The 27,948-nt window shown below is 43.2% G+C and overlaps 1 protein-coding gene across 2 annotated transcripts in view; it reads left to right on the plus strand.

The window, feature by feature from the left end:
* The first annotated feature begins 7,996 nt into the window (after positions 1-7,996).
* Positions 7,997-27,948, plus strand: part of LOC118506937 — a 58,017-nt gene continuing 38,065 nt past the window's right edge. For both annotated transcript variants that reach the window (XR_004905574.1, XM_036044755.1), the window contains exons 1-2: positions 7,997-8,881; positions 22,185-22,205. Coding sequence is in view for 1 of the 2 variants with exons in the window: in XM_036044755.1 (XP_035900648.1) it covers positions 8,818-8,881; positions 22,185-22,205 (85 nt within the window). In the remaining variant the exon portion in view is untranslated. The remainder of the gene's footprint in view (positions 8,882-22,184; positions 22,206-27,948) is intronic.

Raw genomic sequence — 27,948 nt, forward strand, 5'->3', positions numbered from 1 at the left:
CGTAGAGCACAAAAGTATCCACCGTACTCGCGGCCATACACGTCACTCAGCTCGATCTCATCTCTTCTGCGGCCACACACTCAAACACTCATCACGTCCATTCTCTCCTCCAAAAGTGTGTAAAGAAGCACAAACACACACAAACACCCGCATTGTAGTATTGGGGAGCATTCACACTACAGACAACGATGTTTTCCCGTTTGTTTTTGTCCGTAAATTTACCCTGTGAGAGAAAAACCTTTCGTGCTCCAAATGATTGGGGAATGTTTTCGTTCGCCATCATCAAACTGCTGTGCTAACGTTTGTCGGCGGGGCGGACTAGAGTTACTCGCGAGTGACTACCACCGAGCTAAAGGGATGAGGAGCTTTTTCCGTCGCGTAAATGTACCCTGGCCGACGGGGTTAATTCACCAGCGTGGGAGTGCGGCTTCAACTGTGTTGCGACCCTAGTGTGGAGAGTAGGTAAGAGAAAAAAAATGCTGACTTTGAATACGGTTATTGACAGCGAAATTAATTGAACCGACGAATGGGTTGATAGTCGCGCCATTGCCAACGCCATGCTAGTGAATGGTGGTTTAGGTGGAGACGGCTTTGATGGGTTGCCGAGTCAAGGCTGTTTCGGCACAGAATTTTGCTAGCAAACCTCGTAGAGAAAGAGAGGTTTAAATTAACCATGAACTTGATATTTAAATGTTCACCTTAGTTCAGCTAACTTTCTTCACGAAAGTTTCTAAAACATGCACTCTTGTGTTAGAACAGATAACTTCTTCTAGTAGCTAGTGTTGCTATAACAGAAGTCTTTTGAACCTGGTTAGCTATCGATGATTCCACGCAGTTGATATGCGTAATGACCTTGTTGCGAGAGATATGACCGGTAACTGTTATTGTGTGAGCAAAGCTTTCCAATTTTATCAACCAGTGGAGCGTTCCGTTTAGGGTCTTCAAGAGGATTGATCCGCCACTATTATCAGTTGCTTGACGACCTTGTTCCTACGATATAAAGGCTTAGTAAATATATTTACACTAAGTTATCTGATAGCCTATCGCTGTTAAGCATGGACGATTTATTTAAGAGTCGAACACCAAAGTGCAAATTATCAAGGAGAGCAGAATTGGCGAATTGGTCCGATTGTCAATAAACGGATTTTTATTTGTTACTGATCGTGGTTTTTCCAGACCAAGGAGCGCGTTACGTCTTCTCTAACCGGATGCATACTCTACTACTGATTGAACTAGCAGACAGTCGTTCTAGCTGGTTGTCCCTGGTGGCGATGTGCTACAGATGGCCGTAGAAAGAACAATCAAAAGTCTTTAACACAGCGTTTTCGATCGATGAGAACACCATTCAGATTTTAAGAATCTTTGAAGTATCTTGACATATAAGACTAAGCCATGTGTGACACACCAATGTTGCCATTTCTGCGAAAGTACGATTGTGCTGATGAAATTAATAATAAACTATAACTTACTTAATGGCGGTCAATAAAATGCAGGCGAGTGTCCTGCTGTTGATGTCTCAGATCCTTTCAACTTTAATGTTTACTCGGAACTCGTGTTTAGAACTCGCACTGGCCCCTTATGCGAGTCTCTAAACACGAGGCCAAGAGGTCTCTAAAAAAATGATTTTTTCAAGAGTCCCAAGTCACTAGGCTCCTTTCACGAGACCCCTTTTACGAGGCCCTTTTCAAGAGCCCCCTAACAAGAGGCTCCCTCAATGAGGCCCCTTTCATGAGGCCTCATTCGCTAAATCGCTTTCATGATGCCCCTTGCCCGTGCATAAGGAGGCATAGGACAGGATCCACTTCAAAAATCCGTACGATTTACTGACGATTCTCTATTGATCTTAACGATCCACAAATTAGATTCATCAAGATTCTTCTTTTTTTTCCTAACGACCCCTTAGATCATCAGATCCCATTTCTAGCTTACCAGACTTATTGATACCGCATAGTTGGATAGTCAGTACTTGACTATGGGAGAACGGTCCAGATGAGGTCGTGGTCGGCGCTATACACCTTGATTGATCAAGCTATCTAACTAACATTATCGTCTGATGACTTTTCATACTAAATCCTCGATCCAAGGTTCAGTTCACATTTCCAAGCGCTCAACTAATTCCTGTCCAAGGTGGGTAGCTTTGTACAAATTTCGGCGTCCAGAACAGCGCGCCGGTCTTCATACGGCACGATCGGAGTTCTAATCTCATCCAATCCAACCAACTATCCAAATTCGTGGTATCAATAGGTGTAGAAAGCCAGAAATGATAGACATCAGTTAAGAGGTCATTAGGTCAAGAAGAAGGAGAAAATTTAGTTTGAAGAAAGCATTGGTGCAGGTCCCAGATAATTTCCGATGTAGTTTTTGGCATGTTTGAGTGAATTTCATTCTTCGTGCTCTTTAATTCATAGTTAGTTTGTTTGAATCCTTTAAGCAATTTCTAAACTTAAATACAAGCCTTTACCCGATAATCTCAATATTCTCACTTTTATAGAAAAATACATCATTCAAATTGCTCATAGTCACCCTGTGTTATGATATAAAACCGTTTGCATACACGCTAGTGACATTTGCAGACACTCAGAACTAGCTTCTTCTCCATTCCGGAGAGAATCACCGCGCCGAGAACCTTTTCCTTTACATTCAAAACATTCAGCCTGAAAAGTTGACGCATGTGCAGAACTATCAGACCAAGAATGCAACGACACACTCACACACACAGTTCCCAAGAGCCCGTGTACGTGTGCCAGAAAGAGGACCATTTCCCCGTTTTACGGAGCACGCTAGCTCCCGGAGTACGCTAGTAACAATCGTTTCGCAGCTGACAAAGAAGCGTACAAATACACCCACGTGTCTGGAGCGCGTGCATTCACACGCGCGTACTCTGGTAGCTGTCTCGGTCACTCCAATGCGCCGTCCCAATGGGTACGTCAGTGGAGTGCTGCAATTTCTGGTACCTCCACAGCATCGTATCGATTCGCAATGTTTGCGTGTAAAGCTCAGTTAATGCATTTGTAAAAGCTCGTGCACTAGTGCACTTCGTCATTCGCAAGCGCACTTCACCCTTACTGCATTGTTACCGTTACTGTGGGTTTTGATGAATCAAACGGTGCTCGTAAAAGCTTTGCCGTTCACATCGTACTCTTCTATTTTGTAGTAAGCTTGATGCTTTTTTCTCTAGGTCTCGTTATTTTCAAACTGCAATATCGTGCACTTGAACACCAATTTAATTGGGTATAATTGCATTTCGCCATTACGATTTTCGTACACACACATACAATCAATTTCGTCCCTTTTTTTTTTGAGGAGGGAGTGCAATTCTACCCAACATGATAAGAAATGCGAACATCAAGCACAGTTAAACAGCGGAACGCGTTACCACAGCACAGAGCAGGGAGGAAGTAGTCTCATCAGTAATGTCGTAGACTTTTATGCTTCGCGTTTCAGTTAGCATCCCAGACCGGCGGGGAACTCAACAACGCTAATAATCGTTGCGCCCGGCCGGCAGCCACAAAGCAATAACGGACGAAAATGTTTAATGCCGGCGGGGAAAACATGGGCTTGCAGCGTACGAGGATGCTCGGTATGGTACGGTCGCACTCGAACCGACGTACCCTTTCTCGCTGATGGCTCTGCCAACTATGGATTCACAAAACGATTCGTTTCGATCGGCTCTGAAGGGTACTTTGGGAAAAGTTCGCTTTTGCCATACATTTTTCCCTGAGCGAGGAAGCGCTCTCCTGGCAGGAAAATATTTTCCAATGAGTAAAATAAATCGCTCCAACGGATATCACTTTACGAAACGAAAAGAAAAGAAAATCACTGTACAACGAAGCTTTTTTTTTTCTTATGAATGAGATTGTTGTGTTCTTTTTCCTTCAGGAAACATCCTTCTAAGTTTCTGCATCCCGGAAACGCCGGTTACAAGGCTTGCCGGCTTCCTGGAGAGGTGCATCCTTCGTACGGTGCACTAATTAGGTTTACAAAAGTCTGACAACAGCACTACAACTTTGCAAAACTAGAACGGCTGAAAGTGTGAAACGTATTATAAGTAAAGAAATCATGCCCGGTAGCAATAGTTTTGCAACAATAATCCAAGAATAAACTTTCTCGATATTGGGAGTTGAATGTGTTGCTGAAGAAAGCAATTACAATTTCAATAAACGACTGCACTAACAAATGAAAGTTTGTTTCTAAAAGCTAAAAAACGTAGTCGATGGTCAATATCCCAACAAAGCAGTAAATAGAAGAGTTACGAGGATACAGAGAGCGCAATGTTCGAAACGAAACCACGTACTTCATTTCAAGAACATGATATATTGCCTGCCTCTTCCAATAATGTATGTTTAAGTATGTCGCTCACAAAAGTAGGCTACCAATGCTGCTCATCTCATGTTCGCCTGCACTCCAGAACCGGCTTGACATCCGATAAACGATTTCCATACGTCTACGAAACACTACGGCCATTGAACTGTCCTGTGGGCGCGGGGTGAGCACTCCACTTTACGGTAATGTAAATCCGTACCCCAGACTAGACAAGAACGGATTGGAGTATTGTCAATCTTGGCTAACCCAATTTTTCACCACCACCACCACAGCCAGGCGTAGGGTGAGAGCATGGCGAGAGGATAAGGGAATTGTGTTCGACACCGATGTGATGGGAAACATGTCTATAAGCTAATGTACTTCCATCTTTTCGATAGGTTTACGCGATTCGGCTCTTGAAAAACATGGAGCACATGCACAAATCAGCGCTGCAATAAAGTCTTAATGTTAAAGTATTAGAACGATGACACACGGTTGTGAGCCGAAATACTCGTTATTTCTATTTTAAAAAATGGGTCCAAGAAGATATTTTCAGACCATCTTCTCCTTCTTCCTTGGCACTGCAACCTCGAGAGGTCTTGGCCAGCCATTTCTGCCTCTCTGTGACATGATTTTACTCGTAATCCAATAGTCAGTCCTGCGTACGGGTAGGCGGTCTGGATGGGATTTGAACCCGGTGTGACCACCGGCATCGATGTCGCCTCGGCTACCGGACCGCCCCGATTCAGACCATATAAATATTTTAAATTTTCCTACCAATTTTGGAATGCAGTAAATAAAATCAGCCAATGAACAGACTTTTTGTAATGAATTGTCTATTCATTTGATATGATATATTTTCTGCAGAAGATTGAATGATGATAAACGCGAACAAAAATCATTAACTATTAAATAATCCGTAAGGCTACATGAAAGTGCTATGAAGATTTATGTGACTACCAGAGTTTCAGTGGAGATAAAAATGTATTGCAATTCTTGATTTTGTTAAGAATTATCAAAAATGCTAATTGCCAGCATGTTTGTTTAACAACCTGAGACACTCTGTACTTTACAGGGTCCTAAAAAGAGATCTTATAAGACACCCATAGAACCAACCCTTGAGTACTTTTGGATTCTTACCAACTGCTCGAGTCTCTTCCAGCTGACAGTAGTGATTTTCTGTCAACCGAGGTGACTATACTCCTCTATAGATCTCTGGAATCTACGTTAATCGAACGATTCTCCTAGTTCCCTACTATCTACGTTGAATCACCCTGATGGTCTTCGACGAAGACAAAGTATTTAAGTGCCTTCTTTGGCTAATACAAACAGCTGCTATCTAGAAGGCTCCATCAACTCACTCAACGCACGATATATAAAACACTGATACGTTCGGTAGTGGGCCTGCGAATATGAGTCTCGGACAATGCTGACAGAAGACGCCAATGCTATTTTCGAGGGGCAGGTGCGAAGCGCAACCCTTGGCGGTATGTGCCAGTTGAACGTGTGGATAAAGAGAATGCATCACATGCTACCTGAGCTGCTTAGCAGTGCAGATTCCGTGATGGTAGCCAAAGCCGAAACTCATGCCCTACCAGGAAGGTGCTAGTCAGCGATCCTTTCGGCACGAATGCAAAATAACCTATCGGAGATCGGATACAGCCGTGGTTGAAGAAGTGCCAAAGCTGACCAACAGCTGATTTTTTCTGGAAACGGATTGGTGACCTGAGCATGTCAGTCAAGAATAGCAATGCTGGAAAAAATTAAACCCTGCTTTCTCAAGGCAAGGCCAAGCATCGAATCCTATCCGGACCGTTCCTCAATTTCAAAGACCAATTAATAGGCTACGTTAGTTAAACAAGTCTTGTACTCCACAACATAGACGTGAAGTCTGTTAAACCAATTTAAGACTAGTCCAGTTCATCAAATGCACTGCATTACCTTAAATTTTTTATGTCAATCAGTGTTTATCATTCCACCAATGTGACCATTCAGGGCTCATGTAAATGTAAGATAAATCTGTCATAGATTATCGCAATAATTAATATTTCATTTCATTGCAGCTGTCACCAATGTGTTCCCGCTCACAATTAAATATGCGGCGAAGTCAAATGACGTACCTTTTGTTTAAAGGTCAAACTTCACTCAAACAAATGTGGCAGTTGCTATTTTACCACCTTTCCTTCCGTAATGGGTCACCAACCAATGTAAGAGTGTGAGTCTTTGTTAATGATGCTGATTGTTTTCTAGGTCAAACGTGATTCCTTCACCAGCACGATGTAATCTGAATCATAGCCTAGCTTCATCATTAAAATGTCCTCGCACACGGGCTGATTTGTTGAGCGATTCACACATGCAAGCTCTTGCTCAATATACAATAGAGGACGTTACCGTACTGTAGAGGAGAGCTTTTAATAAAACAAAGCTTCAAGAACGCTTACACACATGCGCTGCTTTATAAAAGCTCCTGAAGCTTTTGACTATATGACTTTTTAAATTTACTAACGGCTGTCAGTTGAAAATTATATCTTAACAGATGAAAATATTAATTTTAAAGCTCCAATTAATTTGAAACCTAGCCATATACCAGGTCGTTCCTGGAGAACAAAATAAACATGAATGATCATACAAAGTCTATATAAAAAAAATTTTGAGTTAAAAGCCTAACATTCTTATCTCCTGAAAACGGATATTTTTCAAATCTCCATTATGGAACTTTTCCTTTATTTTTGTAAAGCGTTCAATGAAATTCATCGAATCTTCTTACATAACCCATAAATCACCTCGTTCTCGCACACTAATTCTTCCTTAACCCACCACAACACCTTATGTATGTTCCATTGACCTACAAAAGCCCGCGTGCCATTGCGCGTTTGCAGCACGGTCCCGTGCAAACGGGCAAATGACCTCGTTTCATTGATAAAAATCCACCCGCGAGCGAGACACCCGAAGTGCAACCGAACCGAACGACATCCGACTGCGCCTGCTATACATATATAATGGGCCAGAGCTGACACTGGCACCCAAGGATGAAGGGTGAAGAATGCAGTTCACCGCCGGTTTTGTGGCACTGATGCACGCCCTGCACCAAGGACTCACAGGTACGGTTGGTGCGATGAACAAGGCGGAGTCGTTTTGCGAATCCATGGTAGAAATGAACAGATGGCTAAAATATTCATTCCTTGGTGGAGACGCATGCGTGCTTCGCGCCGAACGAAGAATGGCTCTCTGTTAGTTCCGTGTTGCCAGATCGCAAGAAAGTTGACTATTTGTTACACTTACAGTCAAATAAAACTGTTTGAACTAGCTTTCATTTGAGATATTATTCAGTTTTATGATGATAATTTCGAGCTTCAAGTCCTTCAAAGCTCGATAGCTTATCCACTTAATACCGAGCTCTTAAACACTTAAAGCAAGGATCCTTCATAAGAATCAAGTGCATGCTTCCAATGCCACTTTTATCAATAAAATGCTTCGGTGAGGAAGTTCTCTAAAGTTCTCTTCCTTCCAGCTCTGCTCACCGTGTCGAACCAATCTTCATTCATAAGATTTGCCGGACACTCCCTAACGTCTATTGTTTTTTTTCTCCTTCGCGTCATCTCCTTGAGAGCATCTCATCGAGTCGAGGCTCTCCGTTGCTCCTCTCTTATGCCACCGATTTGACATTCATTCGTGGCCCGTACAGCGGTAGCTTCACATCCTCCCGTGCAACTACAACCGACTGGTGGCATCCATTCATCGTCAGTCTAGTTTCGGCCGGCAGCAACGAAACAGCCGATGGATCGCAAGGAAGCTGGACTGACTGACCGTAACCTCCGCAGTAACGCAATCACGCAGTAACGCTTGCCAGTGTCCAATGTAGAGTTTGTGTGTGTGTGTGATTTAAGGCAGTTCAAAGTCGATTTAAAAGCAAAACTTAACGCATCCATCGCTCCAGTCTGATGTGTTTGTTTGTCGGGTTGCTCTAGTAATGTGTGATGCTGCCGGACTTATTATGCTTCTTCGTGCAAAGTGCCAGCGTACAGGGAGGTCCTCCAGCTCTTAACAGAAATTGTTAACAATTTGTTGCGCTTCGACCGAGCAAGTAGCGATAATTAGTGCTTGGGTCGCTTCACTTCATTGGATCGATTGTGGCGCAGGCACAGGCAAGCTCTTGCAGTGGTGTTCATCGATTGTGCATCATCAGTGCTGGTGGCTGTGTGAGTGTGCAACATCAAAGAAAATGGTTTTATGTTGCAGTTAGTACATACTCTTCAATTCTACCTTCGTTGAGGACACTGGCTCCGACACACTTCGTCTGCTTACTGCTAGTGCATTCTGGATACTACTAACCTAGCAGCTGTGTTCAAAGAGCGATGCCAAACTACAGAAACTTCTTCCTGAGCGATCGTGCATCGTGATCGTGACGGTGATCGCATCGAACACTTGCCGAGCTTAACATTATCGTAGTGAGAAAAAAAAGAAACATTTCAAACCGTGCTCTCCTGTCTGGTGTGAAGCAACCGAGCCACCATCATGTTCTCCTTATGCGCAAAACCTGCCAACGAGTCCTCCAGGACATCACCGCAGCTGCAGAACGGTAAGCCAAAGCGAGCTGATAAACGATCTTACGCTCCAAATTTAACATCCTCCACCCCCGGGGCTCAATTTCATAGCACAAATAAAGAGCACTTCAATCACCCCCAAGACACAATTAATCCCGCCCGCTCGTAGCAGCAGTCCATCTGCTTGTCATCGGCCGCCTAGGCCATCCATCACCCCCACCTGTGGGGTCGCCATCGTTGCCATCGACACCCCACAAATTGAGTGTTTCCTGCGTGCTCAGGAAGCGTAAAACAAAAGCAACAAAGGTGCTCAAAACACCTCGCACTTTCGAGCAAGTGCCTGGGAAGGTAGGGGGCCTCGTGCTGCATAGGCGGCACGTAGAGAAAATCTGCATACTTCCCGTTCGCTTACTCCTAATCCAGGTCTCGGCTCCTCAATTTTATGATGCTGTGATTTATAGATGTGATTATGAGTTCATTACGTTCGCGAATTGCCTTCAAGAAAGCGTCCCGCGCACGGTGGTACGGTGACGCGGACCAGGGTTTTTTTTTAACTCACACCCGTGCTTCATAGATCAACGGTGAAATGATGCGAATAATGATGATTATTACCGGGTTTTTGGTGGTGCTCGATTTTCTTGCGCTTGTACACCGGGCGGTATGATCCACCTTCCTTCCCTCGGGGTTTGACGCTCTCGGTCACGGGAACACCGATTATCGTGCACATTTGATGTGCCACTCTTTACACGGTACAGTCTTGAGACTATCGGCGAGAACCCGCTGAGGACCTCCGTAGCCTCCCCCTGAATGCGTGGCAAATTATGCGTGTGATCAATGGCAGTGATTAGAATTAATGGCATTTAATCGGAGTGCTTTTGCACCGGTGAAAGCGAGCCTTTTGACTCTGAAAAGCGGGGACCAAATTAACTGTACGGGAGGAGCATTAGGAACACCTCGGCCGCCGCTTTAAAAGCGCCTCTTCGGCCCGATAGTAGGAGTTTGTTCGCTCCAAAGGTAAAACATATCATAAAACGCCTTCACGGCTTTGTCTAACCGCCCGTAACGGCCGGTAATGAGCATAAATCCTTCACCGTTCTGTGAATCCTGCGGAGCACCCTTCGCCAACGCGTTCCGGATCGATGACACCTGGCGCGCGCTCGCCCGTCACGGGGCACCGAGTACCGTGATTCGATGGTTTTAATCCTTGCCCCTCAGTCCGAGTGTGTGTGTGTGTGTGTGTGTGTGTGAGTGTGCGTGTGTTTCGGAAGCACACTCTCGGACCATCTGGTTGCCGTTGCGATTCCTTCAGCTCAAGTTTTGAACGTTCATTAAAATTCATTTTAACGATCAAACGTTACCATAACTTACCGTGAACCCGCCGACCATCGCCGTGTCTGGGGAGGCCGCAGGAACAGCCACTTCCTTCTTGTTAGTGGATCGTTTCACTTCACTTCGGGCTGGTGGGGGTTTTCTTCTTTTCGCTCCACGTGAACGTAATCGTTTGTTCACATGCGCACGATTCTCTAATCACCTGCTCGGCAACTCGGCAACCCGATCTTGAAGGAAAATGGTTGGGTTATAAAGCAAAGAAAAAAAAACACGCTCACTGCCAGGAAGGACAAAACTGGGCTGGTATCGCTCGCATTTTTGCTTTCATCCATTATCGCTGTCGTTTGTTGGGGGGGGGGGGAGGTGGGTTTGGTGGTTTTTTATATCACGAGACAACAACCGAACACAGAACGCCCCGCCAATATGTTTCCTAAAGCACCGAATAATGGCACCGTAAAAGTTTAAAACCGGATTTTTTAAGGAGAGGAAAAAAATCAATTCCAGTGAGGGAAAAAACATAAATTTCCGTTAGGGAAAACTTGTTGCACTCGGCGATGAGTGCCCCACCCATGGTTTGTCCTTCGCGTGTGTGTGTGTGTATGTGTGTTTGCCTCTATGCCAGCTTTCTTGTCTATTGTGCGCTGTGCTTTTTCATTTCCGCATTCAAACAACGCTACTAGCAACAACGCCGACAAAAAAAAAACAAAGCAAGAAAAACGAAAAAGAAACCATTATTATTTTGTCATCCATTTGAGATGGTTCGTCCCTTTTTGCTTGGTGTGCGGCAAAAGCATACCATTTTCCGGTTCTGGTTCCCTGTTCCCGGGCATCTCACAACCATTATGCACGATTGAATGTTGACACCTTTTACCTTAGGGGAGGGAGAAGGAGGGGAGGGAAGGGGGAGGGAAGGGGGAGGGGATTTGGAAGAATTGGATAGCATGAACTAGAAAACCCAAGCACCAGCATTTCTGTAGATATTACAAACTGTTGCCAACTGTTAATAGAACGAAACGCGTCAATGTTAGGGTGTCAACATTTCAATACAGGGGTTTTACAGTTTATAAAACACACTCGACCACTCGTTTGGTAACTGTTCGTATGTTACGTTGAAACATTCAGTTGGTATACCAAAATCTTAATGTGATTGGCATGGTAAGAATTTTGACACACTTAAACACTCAGGACTAACGTTGACTTTGGGAGCATCGCACGCGTTGATAATCTCTAAATGCATTCTCCGCACGAAAGCATTATCCATGAGCTGTGTGTCTCCTGCCCTAGTTGGTGAAGATTGCAAGAAATTGAGTTGGCCAACTTCAGTAAATTCAAAATTATAACAAAATCGTACCTACTTATAATCCCGCGCTACAACCGCTTCGTGGTCCTGGCCTGCTGCAATTATCCTCGATACCGCTCACGGTGCAGCGCCTTCTTCTACCAATCGATTATCCCGGCTGTTCTGGCGGACGCCATCACTCCATCTCAGTGATACAACCCAAACAACCTATAAGGAATTTACGAGATGGGTCGTCCGGTATCATTCTCATGACGTCAGGCTTAGAGGCTTAGAGGCGTATATGAATACTGGGACTATAAATGGTCTGTACAGTACTAGCTTCGTCCGTCACGACAGATATTTTGAGTGGAGAAGCTTTCTCAGGCTGTAGTATTCTGGTTGGCAGCTAGCAACTCAACATCAATGTTAATGTTGGTGCTGACTTTTGACCCCAGATAGGTGAAGTTTTGGACGACTGTTCTTGCTGCAGCAACCCATCTGTACATATTCTATGCTTAAATCAGTGTTTGTTGGCAGGGCCGATGGTTGCGCCACCATCATTTTGGTTTTCGCCTCGTTAATCTCCAAACCGAGGTTCTGTGCCGCACGCTCGATCCTTTGATAAGCTTCTGCTACATAGGAGACCAAACCAATAATGCCTATTTCATCAGCGTAAGCCAGGATCTGGATTAATTTATAGAAGATGGTCCCCGAAGTTTCCACCTCACTGATTGCTCTCTCTAGCGCCAGATTGAAAAGGAAACAGGCAAGTCATCCACCTACACCTGACATACGATGTTGGCCATTGCCATTCTTACAAGCCTGGTAAGCTTGACCGGGATTCCAAAAGAGCTCATTGGGTCCTAAGTTTTACCCTGGCTTTTTTGCCAATTTCAATAAAAGGTGATGCTGTCATATGCGGCTTTAAAACCAATGAAGAGATGGTAGGAGTGAGGTTGCTACTCCGCTATCTTCTCCAAAATTTGCTGTATCGTGAAGATGGGACGAAATTACATTAGTGATGATCATAATAGCTATCCAAGCGAGATTGACCAGACCGAACAGCTGTCAATGTCATCCACTCCAGGGGAGTCTCCAGGGGATTTGTACACTGATCCTGCCATGTGGAACCCTTTCGTCTCTACCACCAAGCTGCCATCATGGAGGTTCTTGGCCTGAAATTACTGGCCCCCTTGACTTATCTACAGCGGAACTTGACTTTATCCTGCGTTTAGATTAGGTCCAATACGATACGCGGCCTTGTCGTGTGAAGACAAACCCTGCTTCCACTTCTTTCACCGGACCGCTCCGTTGAGTTCTGAACTTTTAAGCTCCTATTTCAGTTAGTTCGATGAACCAGATATGTCAGGCTATACTTCCAGGATAAGAACTTTGGAACGAACTAAGAACGACTGGGCTGCGACTCCAGCCTAAGCAAGAATCTAGATCGCCAGCAAAAATTGTCAGTGACATTGCTGTTCTCTTACAGTTCTCTTACAGTTCTTGTGATTCGAAAAAGATTTTATTAAACAAATCCTCTCAATAAATTCTTGGAGAGGAGCAGCAGACAATGAGAGAGATAATCGGGTTGTGCGTAATTGGGTCTCCATGAGGCGAGTCTGATTGTGATTTGAGTACTTTTCATGCATGGGCTATAGCTGGATACCTTGTTAAGAACACATTTGCTGCACGCTGCATGCTTTAAATAATATTTGACATTTTTGCCAATTTCAATAAAAGGTGATGCAGGTCAAGTGCCTTACCATCTGCAGTAACCCTGCAAAGTACCAGATTTGTGCTTACTTCATCCAATTTTTCCACTACGTTTCCTTTTCACTCTGAAAAACAAATCATAGCCGAATGGTGGCGTTTTTTACTGTGCTAAGTTGGACTGCAGCACCTCCCGAAACGGAAACTGTGTTGTGCTGTTTTTCTCGCATTTGTCGCTGTCGGATGCATTGAATTAAAAACTTCATTTTCCAATAAGTTCCACCTGCCGAGGGACAACCGAACAAAACCGTCCCAGTGGGCGGTTCTTAGGTGGGGAGAGAGTGGCCAAGAAGCAACGCGCAAAGTATTTTCTTGCTCACCGCTACTCCAGGGACCAATGAAGGGCCAAAACTTTTTTATTTTGTTTTCCTCCCATTTTCACGAACCGTTTCGCGAGCAAACTATTTGGCTGGTGTGTTTTGGTCGTTTTTTTTTATTTTTTCTACTTTTGCTTACCTCGAAAGTGTGTGCTGCGGAGAATCAATTCCAAGTCGTGTTTACTTATTTAACTCGCACACTTTAAATAGCAGCGAAGGCACTCGCGGCGAACGGTGAGCCGGTTTGCCGTTTATTTCTATCCTCATTAATATTTCTTCATGTAGTTTTTTGCCCTTCTTGGGGATTTTTGTTTTGGGGCCCTGGCTAACCTTTAATAAGCTTCTTGCGGTGCGGAGCTTTAAGCCCGCAAAGGATACGCATTAACGTCACTTTAACACGATCGTAGAGAATATAACGTACACATTCGCTAACCAACGAAACACAGATCCTCAATACAGAAAAGGGGGCCACAAATTACATTTTTGACTCCCGATAATATCAAAAACCACTAAAAACCACTGCCGAAAGTGCCTGCAACGTCGGCTCGGCAGGCACTGTAAATGATGGTGCTTTTTTTACGTCATCACGGCAGCCTTACCTTTCGTCGAGCCTGCCACAATGTGGACTCAAGACACTAAACGCTAAACGCAGGCTAACGCTGGCTCTAGCTGGGCAGATAACAAAACTTTCATCTTTACGATGGCGTCGATTTTTACAACCGGTATCCACCGATGAGCAAGATAATGAAAGTTTTTTTGCCCTCGCTTTCTTTTTTGTGTGCGCTGCCGCCTCCATTATAATACCGCTCGGGTCGGCCACGGGAGCTGGAGAAGCATCAACAGCGCACCAGTGCACCACATTATTGAGTTTCCACGAGACCATTTGTTACCTTCCGCCGGGGCGTAAGAATTCATGCCCAGAGCAGCACAAAAAGCCCGGACAAACCCGTAGAAGCCAAATCATGTTTAAAATGTCCACGTCTACGCGAGGCCGCTTCGGTGCGCCACTGTACTAGGAAAAATAATTGTTATGAATCAGCAAAGTCCCCGGTCCCTGTGTTATTAGCTTTTCCCCGAATACGAAAAGAAGTAAGAAAAAAGGGCCCCGGACGTTCGGACATCGGAATACTTTTTGTTTTTTATGCTACTTACTGTCACTGACCGTTCGCTGAGTTTCGCGCCGTTTCCTCCCGGACGTACCACATGCTGTGACTCTTCGATACATTCTTTTGCGTATTGTCGTCGATTCCTGGTCGACCCATCACCGACAGCTACAGAACGTTTCACGGTGATAATGGAACAGGCCATACACGGCTGGAAGTACTGGGTTGGCATTTTAAACGAACCGCCTTTTGACAATTATGGGGCCCGCTGGGTCCATTCTTTGATAACAATCATTTATCAGCAAACTTCTTACGGCTGGCGGGACTTTTGCTTCTTGTCAAAGATCTTTTCTTGAACAGTAACAAAAGAACGACTTCCCTATGTGTGATGCATCGAAACTTCTGGAGAGCGTTTCCAGCGATCCTAACATTTCTTAATTATCAATTTGAGTCTTGCGTCTTGTTTGCTCAGTGCTCGATATCAAGATGCCTTCAAGGCCAGACTTCATTACTGGCAATTGTTTCAGTCGCCACAATAGCTCAACCGCACCGTCGTCCGATATGCGCCAACTATGTATGTTACCGGATTGACTTCCAAGAATCCGGATCGGGCCTGTTACCACCACCACCACCACCAAATGTGCGCAACATCAAAACCCTTTTTGACCCCTCAAGTGAGTCGTGACTCTCGGGCTGTCGGGCCCCCTCCCCCGATAGGCACTGTTCTCCAACAAGCTGCGCATAATACGGGAAAACTTTATCCGTTGAGCGCGGCTCTACCATTTCTTTCCGATACTCCTCCTTAGGACACACTCACACACACACACACACACACACACAAGCCAACCAATTGCTAGATCCTGGCACCCTGACCTACTTCCAGCTCGGTTAGCAGCCTGAATGGCGCTACCACTTTTTTTGCGGATGCTATGATTTTGCAAGACTTCCCTAATGCAGCAAAGTGCAACCGTGCTGCATCAACGATCGGTAAATGACACGCAAAGGGCGATAGGAGATACCTCGCCTCGGGATGCGAATTGCGTTTTGCGCCGTAAAGAACGGAAGCGTAAAGCGGAGTAGAAGCGACTTTCGCTTCTAAAGAAGCGACGTGTCCACGAATCGCCATCACGGGCTCAGCCAGGCAGGGATCATTTTATGCTTGAGTGGCTTGAAGTGGAACAAAAATGGTACCTCCCATCGTTTCGCTTGCCCATTTTTGCGATAGTCTCTGGAAAGAGGGACCTAGCCCAGACCGCAGACACAAATCTAAATAATTTTTTATTCAACCACAGCGATGGCGGGTTCTGTTGTAGCGATCAATTCCTATTGGTGGTCTGTATTTCTCTCTCTCTCTCTCTCTTTCTCTCTCTCTCTCTATTTCTCTCTTTTACACTCACTCAGTTTCTGGTGTTTTTTCCTGATCCTGAACACCCCATATCCCGAAAAGGTCGATTACAGCACAGCGCCAGACATTGATTACTCGATATCGATAACATGTCACGACCATCTCCCATTTCCCGCACAGATAATAAGTTTCGCCCGTGGGCAAACATTTGCCGAAAACACCACCGAACACAGCAAATGGCGCTCAACGAGGTGGTTAACCGCGATGTGCTTTCGATTGAAACCGATCCTTTAATCGAATGCCACACCGGAACATCCTCCCGGGGCCACGATTGCATACGGACTATTAGCTAATTTTCCTTCCCAAAGTCACCTCCGTTCCTCACAAGTTCTCACAGCCTCATTCATCCGGGGTTGTTGTTGATGCCACGCTAAGCCACACACTATCCTGTCCTCAGCCACAATTTTACCCACCCTCAATCCCTGCTCACTCCCCGTACGGTCTCGTTCGTTAGCCGTAAGCCGCGAAAAGCTTCCACCGAGATTGACTTCCCCCGAAACACGATGCTCGATCGAGATGATATAATGGCGTGGAAATGATAGACATAAGCTTCGCTGAGGATGATATCTTACTTCCTGCCCAACCGGTACGTCGATGGGGTGGTCCGATTCCAGGAAGCAAACTGATCCGCACGAAGGGAACTCAAGAGGCACAGGTGTGTTTAGATGTCTAAGTGTGCGTGTGTGTGTGTCGATGGTGAGACAAATCTGTTTCCGATACGCGCCCATATCGCAATCGGAGCGGATACGCTGGGATCCGATTCGCAACGACCACTTTTCGGATGAGCGGCTTCGAATGAAGTAATTACAGCCCACCGTCTGCAGTCACAGCGCCACTAGCAAATCGTTTATCCTTACCGGTCGGTCGTGAAGGCTGGTTCACCGGGAACCGGCGTGATTGGCTGCACGGGCCCGAAACGCGGTGCAATGGGGGTTGCAGCGGGATGGCTCGTAGATGGCTGGTTGATTGGTTTTGCATAATCAACCAGCGCGCAACCGAAGGCATTTTCAAAAGGAAGGACTTTGCCCCGAAGCGAAGTGGATGGCCGCCCGTTTCTCCCCGCCCAACCTCGATTGATGTTCAACCTATACGAATAATAATGAACTGTGCGGTATTGGGAAAATACCTCTCGGTGGAACATCTTTAAACACAGTAAGAGCCTTTGCGAGTAAACCAGAGTGAATTTGGGTTGCTGCTGCTGAAGCGAAACGAAGCACTGAATGTGCACAGAGGGGAGGTGAGTTGATTACGATCTGTCGATTGTTTTTCGAGTAGCTCTCGAACAATCTCGGTAGTAGCGATGAAGCTTATGCTGCTGGTTCGGTTGAACCGGCCTAGGACAGCCCGACCTTGCTCGAGCTTCCCGAATAGTTCGTCGACGAAAATGCGCGTTAAACTACACAATCACTTACAAAGCAATTTTTCCAACAAAGTACCACTCGTGATGGGACCGCCGCTGATAGCTTGCAATATGCTAATGTACTGGGAGCACTTGCACCTAGCATTCCACCTTTTGTGCTGCTACCATCGGGCGATACGATACGTCACGATTGTGAAGCATGGTACAGCACGAGATGGTATCCCGTGCCCCGTGCTGCTTGATCTTGTGCTGATCCTATCGAATTGGAAAAACTGTTTGCCAAGCTAAGCAGTTCTCGGGAACCCAGCCAGATTCAAAGATTTCATTGGGGGAAAAGATCTAAGAAACTCCTGTACAAGTGTTGCACTCAACGAGGAGGATCTGGCTGTTGATAAAATTATATTCCTGACTGAAGTAGGATTGGTTCAGTTTGAGTCTCTTGTACAACCCTGTAACAAGGTAACAAGGTAACGCAGAAAACGCTGGAAAACAGTTATTTTGACTCGTATTTCCTTTGATATTTATGAGGATTTAATTTATATATTAACTTATTAGCCTTTTAAAATAAAAAAAGTAGAAAATAAAATGCATTCTTTTTTTACAATGTAAGTTTCAACGGGAAGATATAAATTACTTTTAAATTGAAATTGCTATTTTTTATTGCACAATTTTGTTGGGGCTATTGGAGATTACTAATGGAGGGAAAATTGCGACATTCGAATTTAGTTTGTAGTCCGTATTGTTAACACGATTAACACCGTATTACTCAAATTTCGACGATAATAAGGGCTGTTGAGCGATCCGTTTTTTTGTTTAGGTTTTGTCTCTTTGAGCTGGTGAATTGCTTTAGGGCGTTGGTTTATCGCATGGAAGTATTGACAGGAAATAAACTCAGCGTAGAATATATTTATCAAGAAGGGAAAAAAGAGAAAATTAAAACAATTATGGGCTAAATAATTCATAGCAAAATACTAGTCAGTATTGATTGCTCATAAATAGCAGCAAGCAATAAAAGCAAGCAGCTTAAGAAACCTATTACTCTGAATATGCGATGGTATAACTTTTTGTTCTAGTTTTTTTTTTTTGTTTAATTTTTGAATGATGGCCTGGCCTGGCAAGTTAACAAAACTTGAAGTAATAGTTTTACCAACAAATGTTCGCAGAAATATATTTCTGATTGCTTGTTGAATTATCATGGTTTAAGCGATATAAAGTGACCGACTCAATAAAGTACCCACTCTTTATATCTTTGAATTCACCCCGATTTTTGTAAAAAGACACTTAAAGATGAATCTAGAAAAAGGATATAAAGAATAAATGTTATATTTACATTAAAAATAGTTCACTTACTTTCGTGACAAATTAGATTACCCACTTAATTTAAGCTCAAGGAATTCTCCTAATAGTTTTGATATTCCTCTGTTATACTTTATGGTTTATTGCTAGTGCTTTAGTATCCTTACTTCTGGTATTTGCTATTGCTCGTTTCATTTTTCTCATACGTACTGCACAATGCCATGAAACGTAAAGTTTGTCAAACTGTACATTGCGAAGAGCCCTCACAGTCTTGATTGACATGAGACCTGAAAGCCATTTTACCGGATTAATCCTTTATTTTACTGGTGGGTTGCGTTGCGGGTCGTTTTCCTGCTGAGACCCATCTTACTGAAAAATACCTCCATCTCTTAATTCAGAATGTTGATAAAGGCAATAGCTATTATAATTACGTAGATTTTAGAAAACACTTCCAACCTGTCATGTTGCCTCATCCATGCAGCACCTTTATGTGGAAGCTCCCTACACGATCTGCAACTCAAAAGATCAACCTTTCGATTGAACAGATCGAATCTCGATTCTTTTATATTTTATTTATTTAAGGTATGACGCCTAGTCGCCGTATAGCAAATCAAATCTCGATTGTCCTCTCCAAACAACTACACAAATCCAGGGGCACATCACGAAGGTCCAAAGCAAATTGAAGCTAAATTTGCCTTTTTTGCCATACGAACAAAAGGTCATTTCCGTACGACTTTCCTATTGAAATCATGCTATTTGACATCAAAAAGACACAGAATGGCTCGATCACAAACTTTCTACAGAAGAGTTCTGTTTTGCGCTTCCTACCCCAAACCTTAATAATCCATCAATGATCCGAACATTATTTATCATAAGACGATTTTCCATAACGATACTCCGATGTAATTTCCAGTGCTGGACATGACGCTGACTAACAGTTTTCGATCGTGCAAAGGAATTTTTTTTTTTTGAAATTAAAGAAGTATTTATGATTTCTCATTTAACGAAATATTATTAGTGGTTTTATGAATTCAGGATTAATTTCCCTCATTAAAAATCGTATGTTAATGCATGAAATCAAGAAGTGTGATCAATTTTTAAAGTTTGCCCTTTTTTCGATAGTTTTTACCAGTTCAAGATGTTCTGTTTTATATTTATATAAAGCTAATATTATAATGTTTATTTGTATTGCTGTGCTAATAACTTTAAATGATACAATGAAAACCATTAAAATGTGCCATTGCTTACCAAATAAATGGAAGGAATTGAAACAAGTAAGAAGTGAGCAATTTATTTAGCCGGTCACTGTATGCTTCTTTAACGCATTTGGTTCAAGAGTATGACAATAATTAATATCATTGCTATTGCAAGTCCAATAAGATTTCTTGAACAGTAATAACTGTTATAGTTACAGATATTGCTGAGGGCTGGTGGAGATCATGAACTTGAATTCCATGCATAAGTAAATAACTTCACTGTTCTTTACCTGTCTTTCAAAGCTTTTTATACAAGAATTGGGATATGATGGACATACATCACCGGACATACCGGTCGTAATGAAACAATATAACTGACGCACTCTTCGCTAACATGCGTGTGACGGCATGGGTCAACACCCCCCAATAAAAATGCATTAAAATGTCACCCTTAAAAAATTCAACGGTCACAACATTTCGTTTCAGAAATGTCGGGAAACACTCATACTTGTCATCCGCCTGTCGTGCTTGCTAAGCAATTCCGTGCTCAATTATGATCCTTCTTGTTTTCCCTGTTTCCCCTTGAACTAACCTGAAGCGCTTTGCACTTGGCACAGCAACCGCAACCAAAAAATCCTCTTATCGATGAAACTTCAAGCTGTTCAAGCGGCGGGTCCGAATGCTTATTTTACTGTAAAATAAAGATTTCAATTTTTCGCTTGTTTGCTAAGCGCGTGCTTCCCAACCGTCCCGCGTTGACCTTGGCGAAACTCCAAACGCCAACGTTCTCCAATTTTCGGTTTTGGCTTGGGGTTTTAGTTGTCCATCCATCCTTCCAGCCACCGGCCAGCAAAGCCCATGATCAAGCCTTTTTGTTACATTTTTACAGCTTGCTTTGTGGCTCGAAAAAAAGTACGTGAGGCACGAACAATATTTTGCAAAGAACTAAACGACCAACAGCAACAGAAACAAAAAAAGGTATACCTTTTCACAGGTACGCATTCTTCACCGTCCGGGTAAACCAGAAACCGAAAGTGCCGTTCGGCCGGTGGGTGAGAGCGTAACAACACAAAAAAAGGGCAAAACATAACACGAGTTTTCCGACGATACACAAAAACACCAGCTACGAAAATTTCAAAATGATACCCATTTCCCGGCCTGCATACTAAAACGGTGCCAAATGTTTACCGAGTGTTTGCCACTTCTAGGCCTTCGAGTTTCGCCACCGCGCTGAATAACTTTACCGGCCACTGAGCCCTGCCTGCTGGTGGCGATGGTTTGAGGTTAGAATATTTTCCCTTGGACGTGTGAGGAGGTCCCCCTGTTTTGGTCCTCGCCCACGACACAAAGATTGGAGCATTCGCAAGATGGAGCGACTTCCGGAGACAGTTTACTACACGCACGCTTTCCCTGATTGGCTACGCACGACGCTCGCGCGATTTGTTCGCACGACGAATTTCGAGGCCCAATTCGATTGCAAATATTTCACATTCCAACGGCGCCTTACTATACATATTTATGGCGAACCTTACATACGCAAACATTCCGAGGAAGATGGGTCCCCGAAAGGCTCCCCGAACAAACCAACCATCAAATCGACTATAATATGTAATGGGCCATGGCCATAACATTCAGCACTGTTTCTCGAAAACTTGTCATCCGGCCCTGCTCTACGGACCTACAGACAGACAAACGGTTACAGCAAATGATGACACTTTTGCCACATGCCACCGCTACTGCTCCCCAATCATCCCTCGCCACTGCTCCCTTGATAAAAAAAAACGGGCAAGATTGCTCATTTGCATTTGGTCGGCCCGTTTGGTTGGCACAGCGTCCCGTACCGACATTCCTCCGGTGACAAGGAAGATACTGGGACTTGTCTTCTTGCGACCGGCCCAGACATTATGTCGCCACCGCCGCCCCATAATGTTTTACCGTGCTGCAAACTATTAAACGGAACGGACAGACTGGCAACTGGAGCAAACTCGTCGTACCAACCCCGTTTGTTGGGGACCAAAGTTTTGTGCTACGATTTAATTACACCGAGCGATCTACGGCCACGTTTTGGGTTCTGCTGCTCCTGCTGTGTGGGATAGTTTTAAAGCAATGCCAAATTAGCCACATTTATAGCAATGGTTAGATAGTAGTTTCTACATTTGCTATTCTCGTCCGCTCGAAAGTTCCTTGACTCGGTGAACTAGTTTGCATCTGTCACTATAATCAATGTCCAGTTTTACCAGCGGCTAATGTGTCTTTTTTCTTTCCTCTTCCATTTCATTTCAGTTACCTGTAAAAGTTGCAACTGTAAGTATGAACATAGTTTCGAAATTATATCCATCCTCGGCGTATCCATCGTGAAGTCACAGTGTTATGACGCCGTCTGATTATCCTATATTTCTGCTTTCTCGAGAAAAGCATTGCTAGAGACTGAGTCGTCTGGTGTCATGATCATGACATGAACAGACGAAGAAAACCGTTACAGACTTCTCTCGCAGTCATTGGCCATTCTAAGGTCATTGTTAGCCATTGTATTTCTATACAAAAAGGATCTTAAATCCTTATAGGGTTTCGATCCATGTAAGGTAAATTTTAAAACACTCAGGGATTTAGAATTTTTCAGTTGGGTTGCAATGGGTTGAATCAAAAATTCGGCAAACATCCGTAGCCAGTTCCGAAGTGGCAAAGTCCACCCAAAAAAATTGTTCTAAATTCCTTTGTATGATTGCAAAAATCCATATCGGTGATGCAATATTCTATTTATATCCATTATGAGGATCGAAACACCGTATAAGCATTTTTCGCAAACCAATGTGAATGTTGGAACTTCATCATCTTATTTTTGACTTAACAACCTCATAGATCATTGTTTGTTGTTTATTGTCATTATAGTTCAACAGGCCACGCAGGGCCCGCTTGAAGCCTAATTTCTAAGACACTTAACAGTGATAAGGACGGTCGGTTCGAATACAATTTAAAAGCGCAGCGCGTGGCATGTCCGGTTGGTGACGATTACTAATACAATCATATTCACAAATGCCAAATTATATGCCAAAATGGGTTCGGCAATCCTCTACGTAAAGCAACGTACTTGGGCGAAGCGGCCTGGTTGGGACCTACAAGTTGAGCCCAGAGAGTAGTGTTGGGGAGTCGATACGGTAGTCCAAAAGTCTAGAAACAAATAGGCTCTGGGCGTTGCAGTTACGCTGGTTCAGCGATAGCCAAAAGCACACAGTGAGCGTCGTAGTCCACTTGAACCCTCCAGAAGCGCAATGCCGGGTGAATTTGCGCTGGACAGATTCAAAGCGGGCCAAAGGACGAGTAGCAGATGGAAACCATACAATGGAGGCATTCCTCAACACCGATCGAACCAAGGAGCAGTAGAGCGTCTTGATTGATTCCGGGTCGGTGAAGTCGCGAGCAAGTCTATCAGCTGGTTGGCCTTGGAGACGACGTGTTCGTGTTCGTGCTGTTCGTGGAAGCTCAACTTCTCATCGAGGAGCTCTCCTAAATCTCTCTGTCCTAAACTACTCCTAACTACTTATGACCTCCCTACTACTGTCTTTAGCACTCATAAATCTGAGTGGTAACCATGGACTCTTGGAGTCTTCGATCCACCTTCATCTGACATGGGATTCGAATGGCACATACTGCCCTGAAATAAAGAGATGGCTACATTGCAGCTGGTACTCTGCTACTCTGCTGGTTACCGCATGGTGAAGATCTTGTAAGCGTTTGAGTATCCATTTTGGAAATCCAACTGATTATTGCTCACTATCTCGTCGACAAGTTGGATCACAATGTTTCTAGAAACGATCAATTAATTTTAACTACGCTCAGTAGAGCACTGCGACTATATGAGTAAGCAGAAGTTGGGGGATACTAATTTATCTATAATTTTTGCTTACACTGTGAACATTTTTTGAAAAATGTTAATGAAATATAATTAATTTGCAAATACGCCTTCAAGAGAATTATTTCGAAGTGCATCGTATTATGTCACTTACTATAAAAATTGTATGGAAAAGATTCTCAAGCATAACGAGTTTTTTCGTATGACGTTCGAATCTATCTAATCAAGCAGATATAAAACGGTTACTGTGCTTCACAACGCATCGAATGAGCTCTTGTACGTATGTGTCTAGCATACTATTCTTCTATTGTTTTATCCTATAATTAGAAAAGTACTGCACGTACCAACCCCACCCGAAACATTTCCAATTTCCAGGAGAAATAAAAACAAACCTACTAAACTTAACAAATTTACCTTGATGAGTTTCTCAACCATGCCACAAATGCTACTGTTCCACACACAGTAATCAAAAACGGGTTGATTCAACCAAACTTCCGTGCAAGTAGTTTTTGCCAACCGCTGCAAGCAATCCACTTCCAACTAGATTACATTTCCCTCAGCTTTTTTTATTCTTTTCCTTCCCTTTTTGCCGTATGATCTACTTACAGCTTCCTTCGTTGCCCCGTTTACCCGTTACAACCATCATCGTTAGTCAGCGTAATAGTCCGCAGCACTTTTTTTATTTCCATTCCCTTGTCGGGATGGTCTCCGTCAGAGCATATCAGATTACGATGCATAAGGTATACTGCCGATGATGTCGGCAGTCCTTGCTCTAGACGGGCGGTTGGGGCTAGAATAGGTGGGGCTCGTTGTGGACGTAGACTGCAAAGCAGATAAATAGAACATGAAAATTGCATTTTTAACTGCACTTCATTCCCGTTCGCTTTGCATCTCTGTTGTTCCCGTTGTGTGATTGCTTTAACGTTGAGCAGACAGACAGGGCAGCTGCCTGGTTCGAGGCCTATTAGCAAAACAGGATTAAACTATAAAAGGCCACGGTTTAGCTGTAAGCTCTCTTTTTTTAAGCTGCTGCTGCTGCTGCTGCTGCTCGAATTATCATTACGCTTCAGAGGCAATCTGGTCGTGATGTGTAGCATTACTGTCACATTTCATATCATTTTATGCTGCATGAGTTTGTACGTATCAACCGTTTTACGCTGTACTGCTGTTGCGAAACACGTTCCTGAGTGACAAATAAACGATGTTACAACTGTTCTCTAATAACGTTTATTTTCAATACAGTCCATAATAGAACCATACGAACACCTACCTTTTAGAATAACAATAGAACTAGAATAGAAAGCTAGAATTGATTTTTAAGTAAGCATATTTCAATTTAAAAAATACCAACCCTTAATTTATTTGAAAAATGCAACATTCCTTATTTTTAAAATATTTTTGAATAGTTTTATTAAGCCTTTTTGGCTCCCAGCGATGCAGTTATTACGCGCAAGGTACTATTGTCTCATATTTAGAATTTTAGTAGTTTTTATATTACATGCCTCCATTCAGTTTTAATGTCTCTTGGTTTTTTAAACATTTTCCAAAGTATGTTTTTGTATTAAAGAAGTGACACCCAAAAGCAGCGCAGGAAATCAACAAACTCTTCTCTAGTTGGCAATCATCGGCAACTACAGAAGAGCACTCAAGTAATCAACATTTGTCTGTTGTAGATAAACATTATTGTAACATTTTTTCTGTTGTAGACTTAAATGCCTTGAACGACCGCGTCAAGGTAGCAGGACTCCACTGCTGCCCCAAGATTGTGGCAGAAATGAACCTTCTCCATTGATTCTTATTTCAAATATGAACATTCACGCATCTTACACTACCCCAGGTATTCATTCGGAAATATCCTGTGCCTCAGTATCGGTTAAGATTCAAACTGTTTTGACAGCATGACAAGCTCGAGTTCAAATCCCTTTCGAACCGTCTCCGTGTAGTGAGCATTGACTATCAAACTAAGCATTAACAATCAGTCTTGAAATTCCAGAAATGGCAGGCTTAACCTATAAGGTTGTTGAGCCAAGAAGAGAAAGGGTCATTCGATGATACATAAGAAGCTTATTATTTTATCATTTTTGTGCGATCCCGTTTGGTTTCGCCGATCTTGTTTTGGAGCAGCCCTCGGCATTGATGTCTGTCGAAAGATGTCGTTTTGTTGCCATCAAATAAACACTCTGTATAGACTTTGCTAACTAAGTAACTTGACTTCAATTAAGTTATGTGTATCAAATAGCGCATAGAGTTTTTCCATTCGTAGCCCTGTTACAAGTATAAAACCTGCTCTTCTTCCTTTCTAACCCAACAACGAAATTTTTGACAACTTAATACAGAGTCCGTCTCTTATAGACGTGACGTTTGTTAGCGCAGAAGTAATAAATATTTCTTAATCTCTGTTTTGGTTATCACGTCAAATGCAACACCACTCGATCTAAACCACTCATGCAAAACGTAGGTGGGTCGTTATAATCGTTTTAATTTATCACATCTTCTGACATCAGACATAAATATTGAATTTTGAAATTTTTTGAGAAAATTCAATAGCCAACTTCTAACAGACAATCATAAATGATTAAATTGACACTTCCCAATTTATAATTTTAAATTAAATCAGTTTTCATTTAGCTGCAGAAAAATAACCACTTTGTCATGAAAGCTACAGCGAAGCCCTATTCTCGAATTGTTTTGGTTGATTTACGTTGCGCAAAGCAGGCGAGTAGAACAATATCGATATCAAACAATTGAACCAATTTCCTGTCGCCTTTCTTTACAGCATACAATTAGCCACACAGGATAGCATAAATCAACCAAATGAAAAATCCTCCTACGTCCGTCCGTTCGTGATGAAAGCGAGTTGTTTCATGCTATTTAGCAATCATAACAACCCCTATTCATCGTTGCCAAGGTAGTGCGATCACGTTCCATATTGGGTTGTCAAAAGAAAACGTGATTGGTAATGGGAGTCGATAGCAATCACAGTAACTTGCTAAATCTTTGCACATGCTTGTGAGTTTAGGGCATAATTTGCGCAAAACACTTGATTTGCTCCTAACAATAATTAAACCACAATTGTTACCAGGTTATATTTTGTATTTGTCAATATTTATATTCGTTTTAGCATACTGTATTACATTTAAAACGGACCGTATAACACTATTGGTAGCTTTTGAACTGTTTATTGGAAGCTTCATAGATGGAATGGCAAACAAAGCTAGTTGATATGGAAACGGCTTCAGATTACGGGGAAATCAAATACCTTTTATTGTGATATCCTCAGATGATATGCTCATATAAGCCGTTGATACTGAACACATCCTTTCAGCGCTCGAGTAAGTGCGTGCAGTATCAACGGCTACTATTACAATATCATCTGAGTACATTACAATAAAAGGTATTTGATTCCCCTGTCATCTGAAGCCATTTCCATGTCAACTAGCTTTGTTTGCCATTTCATCCAAGGATCGTACAATAAAAATGGATGCTATTGTCTTATCAAATGAAAACCCCTGTAAATCCAATCCTATCAATAGCAAAACAAAATTCTCTCCATTACAATTCGCGATACACCGCGAAAATTTATTTTCGAGACACTTTCCCTCATCTCGAAAAAAAAACTATAAAACAGCGAAATACAATTCTACCAACACGCCCTATCCCTTGAGTTCACACGTTAAAAAATATGTGAAAAGTTCGTATCTAATTAATGCAAATTGAACCAACCAACCTGCCGTTCCCCAGCACCGCTTTTCACGGCACTCATGACGGACACGGCGCGAGTGTTATGAAAATATTATAAGCGAACGTACATCAACTGGCCACACAGCGCGGACAGCAAAAACAAAAACCTTCGCCAAAATCGAGCGAATGAGTGAGCACCGACGCCACCGACCATTACGACTGCGTGACGGAACGATGTGTCCCAAACCTGACGACTTCACCACCTCCACGCCAGAGTGTGGGAGGCAATTTTTGTTTTCGCCCTCTTTTGGTTCAGTAAATTGTACGATTTCACCTTGTGCCAATGTTTTGTTTTGTTTTGTCGTTTTGCGGCGCTATTCGCTGGGAACGGTGGTTCGCATTTCACTGGCGTCCCATTTGCAACATTTTTATTTATTTGGTGGCAACCTTGTTCGGTATCGCCTGCCGTTGACATCCTAAGCCACGAGGCTTAAAGGAGAGCTACCAACTTTAATG

The sequence above is a fragment of the Anopheles stephensi genome, chromosome 2 (assembly GCF_013141755.1).
Source record: "Anopheles stephensi strain Indian chromosome 2, UCI_ANSTEP_V1.0, whole genome shotgun sequence".
Lineage (NCBI taxonomy): Eukaryota > Metazoa > Arthropoda > Insecta > Diptera > Culicidae > Anopheles > Anopheles stephensi.